Here is a 19716-nt window from a genome sequence, read left to right as displayed (position 1 = left end):
AGAGGTCTTAGCCTGGACCACCCAACATGGAATCAGAGTTGAAGGGCCAACTCTTATCTCTGCAACACCAAGGGAACTGAGCTGGTTCTAAACGCTCTTACCTGAAACACTAGAATCCCCGTGTTGGCCACAGCCAGGTTGATCTTAGTGCCTTCCCGGTCCTTAGCTGGGTGCAATCGGATGCCGTACATCTCCAGCCTGCGGGCAATCTCCAGGAGCTGGAAATCCGATTCTGCTGGTGTTTGTCCACTGACAAAACAAAAATTCAAGAGAAAGAGGCCAGGAGATTTGAATTCTCCATGTCTATGAATTCAAGATTAAGCATCTTCTCTTCGGAAATAAAAAGGCATTTCACCACCAACAATGGGGCTACCCGATCGGATGACACCCAGCCTCCCATTCATTATAATCCGAAGTTGAGCAACTGGAACAAAAGCTCTATTGCTTGTGTAACACAAAACCCCAAAAGTCTATCTCAAACTTGGCCAGTTTTTTGGAATCTCAAAGAGTTTCCTTTAAGGTCATATAAAAGCAAAACACGACCATGTTGAAACAAGTTTCTAGTCACTTACAATAGCCCTAAACTTGCAAAGTTCAACATTCTGTCAAGGCAACTATCACCAAGACTCAAGTGCCTTCCTTGAAATACAACAACAAAAACAAAAGGCACAGAGAATGCTTTGAAAATATTTTATTGATCAAAACAGAAAACCAGGGCTTCCCTGGTGGCACAGTGGTTGAGAGTCCGCCTGCTGATGCAGGGGACACGGGTTCGTGCCCCGGTCCGGGAAGATCCCACAGGCCACGGAGCGGCTGGGCCTGTGAGCCATGGCTGCTGAGCCTGCGCTCCGCAACGGGAGAGGCCACAAAAGTGAGAGGCCCACGTACCTCAAAACAAAACAAACAAACAAACAAACAAAAAACAGAAAACCAAAATGGACATGGCACAAAGGTTCTCCATTTTCACAATATTCTTATACTGTCCCTAGTTACCATGTCCCCTTCCTGATTTCCTGGTACTTGGTCTTATACTCTTCCTTTTACTCCAAAGCATGGGGTGTCCTAAATTCCAGTGTTACTTTGGTCTCACAGGAAAGCAAGCAAGGAGCCCAGAGGTCTGGTCTTGAGTGGGTAACCTGTGTTACCAATAGTCCAGGATAAGTAACAACACTCACTGAGCCTCTGTGCTCTCCTCCCTCACCCTTTGTATATTTCTTCCCAATAAGTCACGGGTGTGTGTGCGTGTGTGTGTGTGTGTGTGTGTGTGTGTGTATCCACGTATGTCGAAGGATAGAGAGAAGGAGCTCAAAGCAAGTAGGAAGCAACAAAGGAGACTTACATGTGGTTATGGTGAAATTCCACAATTTTGTCTTCTAGTGCATCTTGCTGAGGTATGTACTTATTTTTTGCTAAATGCTCTCTGTCCGATGCTTCATCAAAATCTCCAATCTCAGCTACAAAGAAAGAGAGAAAGAAAAACCAGCCACATATGATTAACACTTCACAATTTGTTATACTCCCAGTGGACTGTTCCCCAACTAGCAAACCGGAAAAAACTAGCAGACAACACAAGGCAATCCCAGCTGGTAGGTATACTAAGGGCTAGATGTGAGAAGCGGTGGCTGTAAGGGCATATTTAACAACCGTGACAACGTAAGATGACTGTTTCCGCTTTTTCTCATCTCTGCCAGTTGGAAAGAAAACTTCAGAATCATCCATCTTTAGCCATCCATGTTCCTGGTTTGTTTCTTTCCTCCCCACCCCAACTAGGGGTTCACTTCTATTTCAGGCAGTACATTCTAGATATGTGGATTAAGGCCTTCTGACTTCTAAGTAAGCCCCAGAATTTCAGGGCTTGACAAAATCAACTTTGGAGACACACGTATAGCAATTATTAGTGCAAATCCCAAATGCTTTATCATGTAGAGAAAAGAACGATAGTAACTAGGGGTAAACGTACATAATCTAATTTGGTAAACATAAATTCAAGTGTCTTAAATTTTGTGTAGTTGTGTTGTCAGAAATGACAGATCAGATCGCAAATTCTTACAAATTTTTAGTCTACAAGGAAGTGGATGCATGATTTTCTCAAGTCTCCAAATTGCTCTAATCTGGAAAACTAAAGGATAGAGCTTTAACTTAATAACTGTACCTTAACACTAGCTCCAGCTCAGTTTACAGCAACTTAATACAGATGGAACAGCATGCCTTTATCATATAGTCTGTGTAACAAGCTTAATAAAATGACCGGAGTCTAACTGTTTACAATAAAAGTAAGTAAACCATTGCCATGAAGCCTAATTTTCACTTTGTCATGTGAAGCAGCTTGTCACACTTTGGGCAATGCACCCCAGTAATCATGCAGGATGTGGCCTATATATTGCTACAAACCACAGCCACTGAGAATATTTGCTTGGCACCAGCTGGGCCATTGGAAGAATCGGTCACCCACTAGCTTCTCACCGCCACGGCAAATCAATAACATCATTTCCTAGTTGGCACTTTGTGAACAGATTTCACCTTCCCTGAGTCAAGCTGCCACCCTCCATCACAGGAAACCGTGCAGGAGTGGCCATACTGCCATGCTCACTGGTTTGCCATGGCGATGGTGACACTGTCTTTTCTGCACCTCCTCCTATCCGGCCTCAAGAAAGCACAGTTCACCTCATCAGCCACGGGACTGTTGCTGCATCAAGTCCCCACGCACACCGAATTAGCGAAGACGAAACCATCATTCCCAGGGGAAATACAGGGTTAGGTTCCTGCGAGACTTTGAAACATTTTCACCAACTAACCTTGTTTTCTGTGTGTTTCTGTTGAAAGACATCCTACTTTATGTACCTTGTTGATTCGTTAACACTGGACCCGCGGCCAGCAGCACTGTAACTCACGTCTGAACGAAGCTTATCTACACCCATAAACACCCGTGTTTACTTTCTCCGTGAGGCACATCGAAACCTTCTTGCACTTAGGAACACGACACAGCACTTCAGCAACGATGCTTGGGGGCCATTTAAAACAGGGAAATCCACAAAAAGCACAGAAATGCAAAAAGCGTGGCTCCAAACAGATCACAAAAAGGACACTTGTTTCCAGTATGACAGCTGAAACCAGAAGGCAGAGCATCACCTCCTCTGACCTCCACTGGGGAGGTGAGGGAGGGGCGACTCAAATTTTTTACCCTCTTGCCCGTGTCTGCGAGTAACCGAGAAAGCATCCACAGAGCTGATGCTGGGCTTACAAATAAATTTTAGAGAGCAGGTGAATTTGCAAACATGAAATCTGCAAATAATGAAGACGGACTGCGTATGGTGGGAGGGAGAGGGGACTCACCTAAATCCTAAATTTCTTACTTTTTTTTTTTTTTTTTTTTTTTTTTTGCGGTACGCGGGCCTCTCACTGCTGTGGCCTCTCCCGTTGCGGAGCACAGGCTCCGGACGCGCAGGCTCAGCGGCCATGGCTCACGGGCCCAGCCGCTCCGCGGCACGTGGGATCTTCCCGGACCGGGGCACGAACCCGTGTCCCCTGCATCGGCAGGCGGACTCTCAACCACTGCGCCACCAGGGAAGCCCTCTTACGAGTTTTAAGTTTGGGTTTCTTAACATATATGGATTTTATAACAGAGCCTTTTCCATAATTTAATATAAACGAGCTAAGAATTCCAGTTTTTCCTTTGGCATCAGGGTCAATATGCCTAAACTGTCTTTCCCTCGGAGTCACTTGCTTTTCAACTCCTAAAATGCAAGGGCAACACGACGGTGAAATCCACTTTCTCCCACATGCTCTTTTCTTGGAAACATGGAAATAGGCACCTCCTTATGTCTGGAGAGTCTGAGAACTGTAAGTGTGCAAGATATGACTATTTTTTAATTAAAGGTGTCATATTAGCTGATGTATACACTAAATTCCTTAGCAGTCTACTCTTGGCAAAAAAATAAGAACACCACCAGCCCCAAATCCTGTGAGAAGTCTCATGAGTATGTGCTTGCACAAACTTGTTCTCCCAGGTACAATTCTTAGAATGGACGCACACACAACCTGCAGAAATCTAGTCCCACCATGCCTCCTCTGTTACATCAGGTCCAAATAGTGTTTGATTCTTCTCTTCATCAGCTTGTCCCACTTGGTCTATTCATAATCAACTAGAGAGTATTAAAAGTCTGAAATATATACAGGGGATACCTAAGGCCAGTAACAGAGGAACCAATGAAAACAATACAGACTATGTGAAAGATGACTCCATGAATTCAAATGAAAGGGAGGAAAATTTTTTAAAAATCAGATTGTGTAGGGCTTCCCTGGTGGCGCAGTGGTTGAGAGTCCGCCTGCCGATGCAGGGGACATGGGTTCGTGCCCCGGTCCGGGAAGATCCCACATGCCGCGGAGCAGCTGGGCCCGTGAGCCATGGCCGCTGAGCCTGCGCGTCCGGAGCCTGTGCTCCGCAACGGGAGAGGCCACAACAGTGAGAGGCCCGCATACCGCAAAAACAAACAAACAAACAAACAAACAAATCAGATTGTGTGTATAGATACAGAGGTGATGAAAATATGGCTCACTAGAGATAATTTTCCATCAGCATTAATATCGCTTTTGCAGAAGGGAGATGAGTTGACCCCTCCTACCTTACTGATGACGTCAATAACTACCATTAATTTAAATGAACACACGATTCACAGAGGACTCTGTGAAATTTCTCCTTCCATGACAGAATGTACAGGATGCTTAAAAATACAGAAACGGGGCTTTGTAAGTATACGATTATAGAAACAGTGTGTCATGCAACTGCGTATCACAGAGTACAGAAATAGCAGAAATACTTCTGAACCCACCTATTTCATTTCCTTTGGAGAACTCAAGATTCTCAGGGGATTTTGAACCCCTTGTTGGTGTCTGGGGGTGAGGGGGTCCATCAGACCAAGCACATGGTTTTCTGGATTCCCGTGACCCTCCACTTCCCATGTGTGCAAGCAAGATTCACTCCTTGTTTAAAAAGGAAGATTCACTCTTTCTTTAAAAAGGAAGGGCCTTAGGAGGACGGGGCTACAAGACTGAATGGCATCGGGAATAACTGACTAAATTTCTCTTCTCTCACCAAAGGCCCAGGGTCAGAGAGCTTTGCTGAAGTTGCTAGTCCAGTAAGGAAGCTTTATGTCAAAATTTCCCACTGTTTGGAAAGGGAGGGCCCTAGGTGAGTGAGGATGAAGAAAGGAGGGTGTGTTTAGTGAACACCTAACATATGCTGAATATTGAAGCATCAATCTGTTATGAAACAGATTCTATTATCCCCCCGTTCCAGAGGAAAGAGAGGCTGGCCACTTAGTAACTTGCCAGGGTGAACCATCAACTAACAGAAACGAGGTCTGCCTGATTCAAAGCCCTCCTCTGTCCACTGTCACTGTAAGAAGAGAGAAGACCAAACACGGGAAAGGCAAAAGTCATGTAACTTTCTGTGTCAAAGCTTCCTCATTTTAAAAAGGGGATAACAGTACTGAGCTCACAGGGTTGTTATAAGCATTAAATGAGATAATATACACAGAGCTGGAACATAGTAAAGTTTAAAAAGTTTACGTACTTTTTTCTTTTTGGCCTGTCTTTTCTTTCTCACATCATTTTTTCCAAATTAATAAGAAAACATCCATCTACTAAGTCTGGCAGATATTCAACAATGGCCATGCACAAAAAGTAAGATGAGCATGGTCTCTAGAAACACCTCATCATTTTGGACTAAGGTAATTTGTTGACCACTGGGAGTGACCCTTCCTACAAACCTGTGGAAAGCTTGTTAACTGGGCAGTTATCTGGACAGGATGGGGCTGATTATATGGGACTACTTTGCATACAATGGAAACTTGAGAATCCTATGCTAGCGCTAGTGCTTTTATACGTTGACCTTGGTCTAGATACATAATTTCCTTCCTGAAACACAATGGGTATATTCCATTTCAAGTAACTTCTGCCTTGACCAAGACAAAAAAAAAAAATGCCCAGGTGAGTAGTCAGGAAGGCTTAGAATGGGCACAATCTAACTTATCCTTTGCCTAGAGGAAGAAAGTTAAAGTAGGTAGCTTCAAGCATCACTTGGGTTCCGTCCAGCTTCATGTGTCTTGGTTTACTGAGCTCTCAAGCAGAACACAAGAAGGGGAATCTTTGACAGTTTTATGTCTGAAGGCTAATGTGCCATATTCAATGATGAATATTAAATGCAAGAACAGGATAGAACGAGTTTAGTCTACTTTGCCACCGTGTATCCAAGCTTCTCCTTTGAGTCAACTGAGTTTTCAACAAACGCGTAGTCCTTAGAAAGAGTAGACAAACACGAGAACACAACATTCCCGGGTCAGCGTTTGGTGGGGGAGTATACATACACAAAGTTAGGAGTACTGTTTTCCACCCCTTGGGTTTCATGCTCACAGCAGCGTAAGACAAAGACATTACTGCTTTCAGTGGATGTCATTTTTCTCCCCGCCAAGCAGATCACTGTGTTATTTCCCACATGCTTTCTGAAGGAAACCCACAGAACTTACATTGCACAATGTGTGAGATCAAGAGGGCAGCGCTGGTGTCACTACACGTCAGTCTGCCTTGAGCCAGGTCCTGCTTCACCTGCAGAGCAAATAGGTACCTGCGAATACAAAGAGAGATGGGCGTCAGATACACAGAGATGGGTGTCAAGCAAAGAGGGTGGGGAGGTTTGGCAACAAAGCCAGGCTCACTTCGCTCACTGGCAGCTTGCCCACACAGTGAGGACCCAAAGAAAGGTATATAAGCCAAAGAACAAGAAAGTCTGCAAAGGAGGGATGAATTCCTGTTGCTACTGGCTGCAATGTAAATATTCACACCTCCCTTACAGCACCGGGAGACATATGCTGCAATCTTTCCACACAATGAGTAATGCATTTCATTTTATATGGAGAGATACAGCCATAAGTAATTAAGACTATAACTTACCACCCTATCTATTTTTGCAGGGTATAGCACACATTTAAAATGTTTTCACAGATCAAATATACTAGAAAAATGGCTTTATGGCTCAGACAATAACAGTAGGCTATCATGGTTAGGAGAAGCCTTGCCAATGGAACTGGAAACACAAGAGTGTCTTTTTTTGTGGTATAATAAGTCACTCAGCTTCTTCCATAAGCCTCGGTTGCCAGATCTTTAAAAATCAATTTAAGTTATTTAAAAATTCTTTTATTTAGTAGAATAAAGCAAGTAACATTTCTGGTGGAAGAAAAAAAGTATAAATCAAAGAAATTAAGTAAAAACAGGGCGATGTTAAAATCGATTTGAGAATATCAATATGAACGCATAGATTTTTAGAAAGATATTTGCTAGTTTTGCCCACTGTCTAGAAGGTGCGTCACTTCGGCAGCAACCCTTAGCCACCAGATCCTGGCCCTCACACAATTACCCATGAGAAGGATACAGAGGTAGGACCTTGCAGAAATGGTAGGTTCCAGGTGTGGGGCAGAGGAAGGTACAAAGCAAGCCTGGAAGGTCTAGTTATGCCAGAGAGCAAGGCAGCTTGCAAATACAAGTGGGTTATATTAAAAGGGGGAAAAAAAAACCTTGAAGGGGCATCCACTGGCCAAAGTTGTGACAACTTGAGTAGCAATAAAGAATGATTAAAGTGAACTGAAACACATGGAACTAATGTAACTTTATGAGTCCATTATAATAGCCATAAAAATAGAAAGCAGAAAAACTAGAATGTATCACCATTTGAGGAGTCTATTCAAGAAATTCTTTTTTTAGGAAACTGGTAACCCAAGGCAACTTGGGCATGTAATCTGCCTCTCCAGTAGGAAGGGTATTCCAGGATATACAGACAATCTAAGAAGATGAGGCAAAGTTCTACTTTACAGAAGAACACCGACAAATAACACAGAAAAAGTAACATAATTATAAAACCCTCATCCCACACCTCTAAAGAAATTATTGACTTGGCAAGGATTGTTAATCAGTATAAAAACCACTTAGGAGTTTGGACATTTGCATACAAAGTCATATGACTTTCCCTCACAATGGAAAGGTCAGGATGTCACCACCCTTAACTCAGTGATCAACCTCAGCATCACTAATGAAAGAGGAAACACACGACATCACTTAGGATGGGATTCTAGCCAAGAATGTTTAACTTGTATCCTTTAGAACTAAGGTCTAGTTTGCAGGAAATACAGAAGATAGAGGAATAAGCTAAACAGGAAGCAACCAGACAAATTTAGCAGGTAGGCTATTTTTTTTTCTTTTTTTTTTTGCGGTACGCAGGCCTCTCACTGTTGTGGCCTCTCCTGTCGCGGAGCACAGGCTCGGGACGCACAGGGTCAGCGGCTATGGCTCACGGGCCCAGCCGCTCCGCAGCATGTGGGATCTTCCGGGACCAGGGCACGAACCCGCGTCCCCCGCATCGGCAGGCGGACTCTCAACCACTGCGCCAGCAGCGAAGCCCCAGGTAGGCTATTTTATAGTATGACCGGTTCAGTTTCTTCAACAAGATGGTATCACAAAGAGAAAAAAAAGAGAGACTCTGCTAGATTAAGAGGTCCAAAGGGCGTAACAACCAGATGCAACGTGGTCCTACAGTGAATTTCACATTAGATGAGCAGATATAAATGACATCTGGGGAACAAAGGGGGACATTTGAGTACGGCCAGGATACCAGATGAGCTGAACAGTACATGTATACGCCCAGAAAAAACCAGGAAGGTTCTCTCACTGATGTGTTAACAACCCTCAACTCTGGGCAGCAAGAGCACAGTAGTTTTATCTTCTTACTCTTGTTTACCTGTATATGCTAACTTCCTACACTGTACATCGACTACTTTTGTAATAACAAAGGGTTCTTTTTAATTTAAAAAAAAGGGCTTTTTTTTAAAGAAGATGTTGGGGGTAGGAGTTTATTAATTAATTTATGTATTTTTGCTCTGCTGGGTCTTCGTTTCTGTGCGAGGGCTTTCTCTAGTTGCGGCAAGCGGGGGCCACTCTTCATCACAGTGCGTGGGCCTCTCACTATCGCGGCCTCTCTTGTTGCGGAGCACAGGCTCCAGACGCGCAGGCTCAGTAGCTGTGGCTCACGGGCCTAGTTGCTCCGCGGCATGTGGGATCCTCCCAGACCAGGGCTCGAACCCGTGTCCCCTGCATTGGCAGGCAGATTCTCAACCACCGCACCACCAGGGAAGCCCCAAAAAAGGGCTTTTAACACGACTAACCATAGAGGTGGCCTTAAGAATTAAATGAGATAATATATGGAAAGCATAGTGACCAGAATGAAGACATTCAGTATATGTTAGCAATTTTTTTTTTAAATAAAAGGAAAAGGAATCCCCTTTAAGTCACTTAGGAAATTCCATGATTAAGAACTAAAGAACTACAGAGGCATTCTGTAACCAGAAAAAAACCAAAACGAGAAAACACCCACAGATCCACTAGTTGACAACAGTTGACCTTTATCCACGCCCCCAATGTAACGTTTGTTCATTCATTCACTTTCTTTTATCTCTCTCTGTCTCTCTCTCTCCTTGGAAAGTCAAAGTAGAGAATGGCAGAGCATATAAAGTAATCACAACATCAGCACATAGGTTTATACGGGAAGACGTGGTACAAACCGTATCTCTGGATTAGGCAGTGGTTATTGTTTCTTGAAGCCAACACTTAGAACGACAGGCTTTCATTCTTATCTGTGTGGTTAGTTTTTACCTAAGTAGGAAGAATGTATGTTTTAAAAGCATGACGTTCCGAACATGGTAACGGCTACCAGTTCAAACACAGGATGCCGTGTCCAGGGACAGACTCAGGGTCAGGGTCCGACAGGCTTCGGGGCCTCTGGCGAGGGTCTCCTGTGGGTGGCGAGACGGCACTGGGTTCCGAGAGCTCACCTACTTAGACAGAGGACGAGTGCCCCGTTGCCGACTGCAGGAGGACTGTGTCACTCCCTGATTACGCTGACTTGTGCTAAGGCCCTTGTAATCTGAGAAAGACCTTCCTGGGTACCGTCCCGTGTTCTGGTAAAGACAGCTGTAAGCCCCGCACGCTGGCTGCAGGGCTAACTTTGGAAATTCCGCAGCACCTTTTGCATTCTAAACTGAAGCAGCTCCAATCAAATTCACATGAACGGCTCAAAACGGAATCAACTCTCCTTGGCGGAAGGATGGATGTGAGGAGGGCGGCGATGACAGCGGCAGAGCCAATCAGAGGGCCGTCACTTCCAGGGACCACGGGGGAGGAAATCACACCCATCTTGATGCCATGGTTTAAACATGCCTGTTTCAATTTACGTCATCCGGGAGCTCTTCATCTGTCTTTCCTCATTCAGTGTACAGTACGACGTCTCTGCCAGCCAAAGGACAACAATGCAGCAGGCCCCGCAGAGCGGCAAATTCTGATAGGCCCCCTGCACCCTTAAGAACACAGCCAAGTAGAAACTGGATCCCACGTCAGTCGCGGTGCTCAGAGAGTAGTGGAGTACGTCTGACCTCACCAGCACAGCCAAGTGATTCTGAGCTCTGCCGGAAGAAAGCCTGCTGACTTCTTTTCCAAAGACCCCTCCCCCAAGCGGTTTTAAACTTGCCTCTCGGAGTCAGTACTTTTCTCCTTCTAGATGCCTGAGCCCTGGTGTCAGTAGGACAAGAGCTCCAGTGAGCATGTAGTTCAATAAATAGAAAGGAATTCAGCTTCTTGTTTAACAGCAAAGTGCAATTTAATCTCCGATCTATATAAATGGGAAGCCGAAAGCTATTCCTGGAGGCCCGAAGAATTAGCTGCAGCTCGAGTCACTTCAAGTCTGAACCGCGGGCCCGTTTCTGTCTGTCTCACTCTCGTCTGCACCTCCTTCGCCTATGAAGTAGTGTCCATATAGGGCTTCTCCCAAACGCTCCCTCCTTCACCATCTGCCATAGAAAACTGCCTGGCATCTCAACGGTCCCATCCTTAAATTTCTGCTTGAATAGGTATTTGAGAGTGTGGGAGAACAACACTTTGGCTCTGGGAAGTCGCCTTCCCGGCATACCTTGTGACAAAGCGGAAAGCAACGGGGAGCTTCTCAACTTCCTATCAGTTTTATCACCCCAGAGCCAAAGGAATTCTCTCCGGAAAAGATTTCTAAAACGCCAGTTAACACTGGGAGCCAGAAAACAGCGACAACAAACCCCCAAACCTGCTACGTCCATCTGAGCTTGTGTCACTTGAGGAATTTATCAGATCGGTCGGAACAGCTGGCAAAATACCAGGCACACACACACGGCTTGATGGTCACAAGTTGTCTGGAATGTTATAACAAGGACCAGAATGGTAGAAAATCACAAACCTCTAGAGATGACGATTCACAAAAACTGAAAAGGTGCAAAACTCATTGCCAAGTAGAATGGGGAGAAAGGACTGGGGTTGGGGGGCAGTGGTAATTTATGCCACCCACTTCCTAAGCAGGATGAAGGCCCAGTGAAATGCGGGAGGAAAAGGCACGCTACTGACCAACGGCTGGACTGGCCTTCAGATTCATTTCAATATTCTGAGCTTCGAGCAACATACGTTCCAACAACAGGAAAACCAGCCCCAGAAGCTGAGACACGGTAGCCCCAATAAGGACACCGCACGAAGATGCTACTGGTGTCGGCAGCTTGGAACGCGGGTGGCAGCCCCAGCTGCCCCTCCTCCACGGGAAGCGCCCTAGCCGAGGCATGTGCTTCCCAGAAGGCTGACGGCCTCTGCAGTTCCCGGCCACTTAGCTGCTTCATTCATTCGAGGGGTGAAAGTGGAGGTAAACTATCAGCGGTGACTTGTTCAGAACACGCGAAGCCGTGGGAAGCGTCTTTGCCTGCCTCTCTTTCTGGAATCGCACAGTCGTGCACCTGGTGCCCCTCCTGACGCAGCCCCGGGATGCCCAGCTGGGACCTCAGACGTGATCTGGCAGAACCACACCCGTGACTCTCCACCCTGCCCAGTCCTCTCCTTCCCTCCACCCTTCCCATTCTAGCTGTCACCCTTCCATCCAGTTGCTGCTGAAGTCAAAATCTTAAGTGTCCCTTCTCCTTCCCTCAGCCTCCACCCACAACCCGTCACAGATTCAAACCGACCCCACCTCCAGCACGTGCTCCAAATGCATGTGTTTTCTCCATTTCCACTCCTACCACCTCCGCTGCCGCCATCATCTTGGCCTGGGTGTCGGCCATCTCCTCCTGTCATCCTCCCCTCGGCATCTATGGCAACCAGTCTCTCAACACTACGCCTCTGCCCCACCTCAGTGCACTTCGCCCTCAGTGTTCCCGCCATGAGAACCCTCTTGTAGGTATCTGAACGTCTGGAGGTTGTTTCCGCCTTGGGCACCGCCTAAGCGTTCCTTCTACCTGGAAAGCTCTTCCTCTGAAAATGACTGACAGATCCTTGTCACTTTCTCAGCCCAAGCAGCCCGGACCAAGCACTGTAAAGGCATCACCGGTCACCTTCTATCATGTCATCTACTTCCATTGCCTAAAGGCTCTGACCATTATCTGGTATTTTTCTTGTCCATTTAATCATTGTGTCTGTTCCCGTGATAGTCAGGCCAGTCTCTTCACCAGTATGCTCCCCGTCCCTGGAGCAAGGCTTGCACAGCATGTACACTGCATCAGTACTGTTGACCGAATGTTTTCACCGCTTGGATGAATGACGAACCATCTAACCAACTCAACCACCCCAAATACTGTGCTCTCAACCCAGAGGGACAAGAGACACATGACAGCCCTCATCTTGAACAGCTCAAGCTTGAAAGGCACGTGCGGCAGCCATCTGGCTGCTCAGGCCAGTGCAGTGCAGTCCTGAAAGGGAGGCGGTTTATCTTCGCCTGTTCCCGCCAGGCTCGGCTCTCTTTGGGAAGACCACGTGTCTTGCTGTAAGTTATGAAATGGGCAGTAGCAGGGATGAAGATGAGGAAGACGGTGATGAGGATGATGGAGGCTGTCACTCAGAGCATGCCTGCCGGCTTCCGGGCGCTCCATGCATACTAGCGCTCATCCTCAAAACCCCGCTGGCCAAGCGAGCACTGCAGTCGCGTGGCCACGGGACTTAACAGAGGTGCAGGGGCGTGTAGTAACCGGCTGCTCACACAGCTACCAGCCCCGCCCCGCCCACTTGGCCACACTCTCAAAGAAACTGACGTACAGTTCATGTCGATGCACCCACTGCAGCAACAGGGAGAAACTGAGGTCACATCTTGGTTTCATGTCTTGTGATGTAACAGGTACAGGAGGGGGAAATACGACAGTAAAGATGATAAGCCCAGATACTTCATAGCACAGCCTTCGAGAAACCAGCTTTCAGGGACACTGTGGTACTTTCTTTCTTCCCATGTTTATGAACACAACTGGGAGGGAGGAAGGTTAAACGGTCAAGCACAGAGCAGATGCTGGTCAAGGAAACATTGTGAAGATGTTTCATCAGCTGACTTAGAACATTCACTCTCTCCACTCCACAGCAATAAATACCCAGTTTCCAAACCACTAACCTTGTGAGTTCTTCTTGGAGTTGTGTGTGGTCAGGTGGAAAGAATTTCACCACAAACTTAACAACGACATGCTTTGGCCCTAGAAAGGGGGGAAAAAGCAGTAAAGCATTGATTAATTTGCCTTTCAAATGCCATTAAAGGAAAAGATGTAAGAGGGTATATTAGATACCAAATAATAAGTCTTATTCCGAGCTGCCCAGAGCACTTCTGCCAACATCCAAGTCACTTAATAGCTGGTTAAGTTGGTTACTAATTCGTGGGGAGACAGACACCTGTTGGGTTTTTTTTTTTTAATTATATTTTTTGGCCACACCGCGTGGCATGTAGGATCTTAGTTCCCCGACCAGGGATGGAACTCACGCCCATCCCTGCGTTGGAAGCGTGGAGTCTCAACTACTGGACCCCCAGGGAAGTTCCAGATACCCGGTTTTTAAAAATACTGTGACAGGCGCTTTACATTGAGGCATCAAACTTTTCCCCTGGAGACGTAAATTGTACCCAGATTTTAAAAGCAGGCATTTGTCTTCAAAAATTTATCTGTCTGCTTTAGTCCAAATATAGGCTTTAGACAGCTTAAGGAAGAGATAACGAAAAAGTAAATCAGTTACGTAATTTATTATTTCTAACTCTCTCCAAGGTACAGTGGCTACTGTGTTCATCACAGTTAGTCAAAGCCTTTACTGAGTGTCTCATACACCATCTTATCAATAAATTCCAACAAAATTAGGAAGCAGATCTGGGAGGGGGTGGGCAGGGTAATACTGGGAACGAGACAGGTAACTTTCCAGAATTCAAACAGAACATCAAATAGGTTATAAAATAATAATTTGTAACCTGAGTCAGAGTTTATTTTGCTGTATAAGCCACAGTACAAAAGCAATCTTACAGGTTCTGCCATTTGGAATAACAGCGAAAGTTTATGTTCTATGAAACACAAGGTATTGTGATGAAATCCAAATTTTAACAGCAGTTGTATAAAAGTAAAAAATGTCTTTTTTGCTCTACCTTTCACCGTCACAAAAGATGTTGTACTTTAATTTTTATAACACACTCCAATTTAGGGAAAAACCCCAAATGATGTATCAGAAGATGAAGATGTTGGCAATACATACAAAATTAGGAGGGAAAAAAAACAAGGCACAGGAATACTGAAACCCAGAGAAGCCGGGCTTCTTTCCGCTAACGATTCTAAAAATGAACAGAAATCCTCGCGTGTCAATTCTGGATCACGAAATAGCAAGAACAAAACGGGGAAGATGGGAAGGTCTCGCTCATTCTTCCCAGCAGTTTTCACAGACAGGGAATTAAATGAGGCTACTTGGATCCTTAGAAAACCCGAAGCTAGGAAGATGCTGGCACTCAATGCAAAATGACAGCTTTGTCACACGGGGCGAGTCACAGCCCACAGAGATGAAAAGAAGAGCCTCTGCTCGGGGGCTAAGCCAAACCACAGCCGCTGTCCTGGGTCGGACACTTTTCCACCATCAGCAGTTCCCACCGCGGGTTACTGCGGGAACAAATGTCATCAATTTAGATGCTGTGCTTCCTCCAGCCTTCAGGCCTGGCGGCTGCTCACAGCAACGTGTCCTCCACACTTAGTCCTAGGCCAGCCACCCATAAACGCTGAACAACGGCTGTTTCGTTTTCTGCATTAACGATTGCTTAATTTAAATGATGGAAGATCAATATCAATTTCAACTGCATAAGGGCCACTCAACACAGCGTGACTGTTTATTACAGCCACATAAATTGCTGTAAGTAGCCTGGTGGGTTTTTTTTTTTTTTAAATAAACTTAGTTTGTTTATTTATTTTTCGCTGTGTTGGGTCTTCGTGGTGGTGCGCGGGCTTCTCACTGCGGTGGCTTCTTGTGTTGCGGAGCACGGGCTCTAGTTGCGTGGGCTTCAGTAGTTGTGGCACTCAGGCTCAGTAGTTGTGGCTCGCAGGCTCTAGAGCACAGGCTCTGGACGCGCAGGCTCAGTAGTTGTGGCGCACGGGCCTGGCTGCTCCGCGGCATGTGGGATCTACCCGGAACAGGGCTTGAACCCGTGTCCCTTACATTGGCAGGCGGATTCTTAACCACTGCACTGGTGGGGTTTCTTAATCAGACATAAAACCGACCCCAAGAGGTATTGTGTGACTCATGTTCAACTAAAGGAATGCAGTTTTGTCACCATCCTCAGTCTCTTGCCTGGTCTCTGGCTGCAGTGAGGGACAATTCGGGATGAACTGGAGAAGACAGCTTGTCTTTGAACTTGACCTCACAGCGGAGAGAGGGGAGGATGGTCTGGTGCTGACGCACAATGAAAAGGGAGGGAAAAAGCAAGTGTTCCCTTTCCTTACTTCTCTCCTAGACCCTCCTTTATCTTTCCTTCGACAACACGGTCTAAATGCAAGGCAGACTCCCTTCTGTCCTGCTTGCCAAACACACACACACACACACACACACACACACACACCACCACCACCCCCTTTGGGCACCTTATTTTTCCAAACACCACTTGCATTCTGATCTCACAGGCTTTGAAAAGGCAGCACAGAAAACCTAATAGCAATTTTATGAATAAATGGTGCCACCTCCCCCCTTCAAAAGTGACAGTAAGAAACATGAACACAGACCAGAAAAGCTCAGCTGCCTGGGGCCTTGAGGGCCTGCTTTAGTCGTTAATTAAAATGACATTTGTTTTCCAAGTTTTGATTACCAAATTGTTATATATTAAAATTGCAGAAGATACATTTAATAGTAGGTGGATTAGTGGATGCTGAAACGCAATCACGGGGTAAAAAAAGAAAGTATGGCCCCAGTGCTTGACACCACAGGGCAGACGACGCCTAGACAAGGAAGACGTCTGGCTTTATATTTGACATCACTGTTAAACAGGCGGGGGTGGGGTGGGGTGGGGTGGGGATATACTTACTTCTAATCTGCTTGACAATAGGTTTTAAGAGATCCAGCCACACCTACAAAGGAAAAGAGAACAGACTGAGACATCAGTTCTCAATGAGACAGTGTAAGTATTTTGAGACTCCACTAGGAGCTGTTTAAAATCAAAATATTTTTGAGGATTTGAAGCGGCCTGTGCCTTTTTTTTTCCCCTCCAGAATGCCATAACTTACATTGTCTCCCATGTTTACAGAACAGATCCGAACTTGCTAATATTATCCCTGAGCTTGAAAATTAAAAATCTCTCCTAGATGCAAATAGTGCACGGTTCACTAAGAATTTTTCTATTCTCACTGGTACTTTGATCACAGTTAACTATTCAGTAAATATTAACGCGTGATTGCACATCTGGCTATAAATGGAGTAAAATATGCATGCTTCTTAGTGAAACAAAATACATGTATATAGATGTACATACAGAACAGCACATCTTTGAGGGGTACAGAGAGGGAGTGAACTTTTATAGAACATACTTCTGCACAAGGCACCATCCATAAGCTATTTACCTCTCAAAGCAAGGCCAGAGGATTCCTGTTAGTCACGAGAGAAATCTGAGACTTGCAGAGGCTCAATAATTTGTCCCAGGCCCTCAGCTACAATGTGGCAGAGGTAGGACTGAAATCAGGTTTGTCCAACTTCAAAGTCCAGACTCTTTTCACACACATTCTCCTTAGCATGCAATTCAAGCGGCAAAATTTTAAAAGAAGACAGAAACCAGTTGTCATTAATAAAGTATAAGTTAACCCCTGAACTTGTGATCATGTGAAAGGGTTCTACTGAAGCTCATATTTGCATATATGATTTTTAAAAAGTTAATGGGCTTAATGTAAAGAGGGTTTTATAAGTAAATATGAAAAAGAGAAACACTCCTAAAGAAAATTATGCAAAGAATAACAGGTAATTGGTGAAGAAAAAATGCCAACGGCTAACAAGAGAATGTCCAAGTTCACGAGTAACTTGCACTACAAATGCAAATTTAATCAAATACCATTTCCACCCATTAAATATGCATCTAGATATGCCTGTATGCAGTGCATGCCTGTATTTTATAAACCCAGAGTTGGCAAGGGTGCCAGGAGATGGACACTGCCCTACTCTACTGGTGGATGTATGAACTGGCACAACGTTTCTGGAGACCAATTAGGGAATAATTATCTAAAGCCTAAAAAGCATTCATATATATACTCTTTCATCCCATAACTTGACTTCTGATGAATTATTTGAGAGTGTGGGAAAATGTGTTTGGGAGGTGGGAAGATGGGTGATTTCTTCTTTTCTTCTGCCTTTCTATATCATCCAAATTACCTTTAATGATCACTCAGAATTCTCATAATGAAAAAGGTAAAAGTAAAAAAATTTAAGTGTCTATGTATTCAGGTTAATCTTCCCCACCACCTTTTCAAATAAATATGATTTTCTAATGAACTTCTCATTTCTATATTCCCCGTCCCCCCTGTTATATGAGAAAAACAATAAAGGCATTAGTTGACTTAGGATCACCTCCACTGTCACATTCATAAGACTCAACCTTAAAATGAGAGAGAATAATCATTCAAAACAACAATCGTCGTTTGTGAGATGAATTATTTTTCTCCCAAGAATCCTAAAAGGTGGCAAAAATATCTCCATTTGACAGAGGAGAAAAGTGGGATTCAGACCATAGCTGCCCAGGGCTGGGACTCAAACCCTGTTCTTTAAAACCATTTATTCATTCAACAGCACATCACTGTGTTGCTCTGCTGGGTTCTGGGAATACAATGATGGGAGACCAATCATGGTGCCTGCTTCATGGAGCATATGGTCTAGTGAGAAAGACAGGAAACAAAACCTTCCCAAGAAAAGTAAAGAAGTACCTGAGACAAAGGAAACAAGGGGGAGTCCCAGAGGACTCTGAGTGTCAGGATAGAGAGGTGTGACCCAGTTACAGGTGGGGTAGAGGCAGGAGGAAGCCTTCCCTGAAGGTGAGATTGCGCTGAAATCTGAAGAGAGGTGAGAAGAAGCTATGAAGACATGCTATGAAGTAAAAACACCTGTCCAGGTGACTTAACATTAGAGGAGAGAAATATGACAGTAGAACAAGGTTGGTGGGTCAGGAAGGGGCCAGACCCTACAGAGGCCACGTTAAGACACTTCATCGTTATCCTGAGGACACTGGGAAGAAGTTTAAATATGGGGCTGATATGATCAGGTTTGCACTTTGAAAGGATTACGCTGGCAGTGTGAGAACAGGAAGAGGGGGTCAGAATAGACGCAGGTTATCTGCTGCGGTCGTCCAGGCAAAAGAGGATGGTGTTTTGGACCAGGAGGGCAGAAGTAGAGTTGGGGAAAATCAGGTGGAATCAAGAGAAATGTAACATGGACTTCCCTGGTGGCACAGTGGTTAAGAATCCGCCTGCCAATGCAGGGGACACGGGTTCGAGCCCTGGTCTGAGAAGATCCCACACGCTGCGGAGCAACTAAGCCCGTGTGCCACAACTACTGAACCTGCGCTCTAGAGCCCGCACACCTAGAGCCCGTGCTCTGCAACAAGAGAAGCCACCGCAGTGAGAAGCCCGCGCACCGCAAAGAAGAGTAGCCCCCGCTTGACACAACTAGAGAGAGCCCACGTGCAACAACGAAGACCAAACGCAACCAAAAATAAATAAATAAAATAAATAAATGTTAAAAAGAAGAAGAAAGAAAGAAAAGAAAAATGTAACAGGTAAAATCCAGTGGGATTTACCGATGGGCTAGATGTGGTGGCCGAGGAGGAGACGATATCCAGAATGACACTGAGATGTCTGCCGCAGGCACGTGGATGGAGGTTGCTGCCATTCAGAGACAGGGAGCACTGGAAGAGGGCCAGGACGGAGGGGCTCTAGACACTTTCATTTTAGGAGGTGCCCTTGGATTTCATGAGGAAGAAACAGTATGAAAATGGTGGGACACACTCATCCAAAGCTCAGAGAAGCCTGGGCGGGAGATCTCACATTTAGAGGCTGCCAGCACTGTGACTCCATGAGGACAAGACGGCCTCGTGGAGCCCAGAGGATGAGATGCATCAGCACTGATGACGCGTCTGCCTTAGAACGGCCGACGGGCGCAGACAAGGACAGAAGGAACGTAAGGAGACAGTCACGTCATGGTAGCCACGGGAACACAGCGCTTCCAGAAGGAAGAACATCCAGAGCTGCTGAAAGATCAAACAAGATGAGAGCTGGAGTATCTGCTAGTCAGTGGACTTAGAGAGGGGCCTGAAAGTCTGGTGGACGGTGAGGAGACAGGAAGGATGAACAGCTTTTCCAAGAAGCTTGGCTGTGA

General features: G+C 45.5%; 1 protein-coding gene across 1 annotated transcript in view; it reads right to left on the bottom strand.

The window, feature by feature from the left end:
• FARP1 (FERM, ARH/RhoGEF and pleckstrin domain protein 1) overlaps positions 1 to 19716 on the bottom strand; it is a 295459-nt gene that overhangs the window by 70175 nt on the left and 205568 nt on the right. Inside the window, exons 4-8 of the mRNA XM_081214634.1 lie at positions 16391 to 16433; positions 13475 to 13553; positions 6525 to 6622; positions 1340 to 1454; positions 102 to 249 (exon numbers count right to left, since the gene is read on the bottom strand). Coding sequence (XP_081070760.1) covers positions 102 to 249; positions 1340 to 1454; positions 6525 to 6622; positions 13475 to 13553; positions 16391 to 16433 — 483 coding nt within the window. The remainder of the gene's footprint in view (positions 1 to 101; positions 250 to 1339; positions 1455 to 6524; positions 6623 to 13474; positions 13554 to 16390; positions 16434 to 19716) is intronic.

Source organism: Mesoplodon bidens (genome assembly GCF_964165515.1).
Source record: "Mesoplodon bidens genome assembly, chromosome: 17".
Lineage (NCBI taxonomy): Eukaryota > Metazoa > Chordata > Mammalia > Artiodactyla > Ziphiidae > Mesoplodon > Mesoplodon bidens.
The sequence above is the reverse complement of the archived record's forward strand: the minus strand, read 5'-3'. Positions and strand labels throughout refer to the sequence as shown.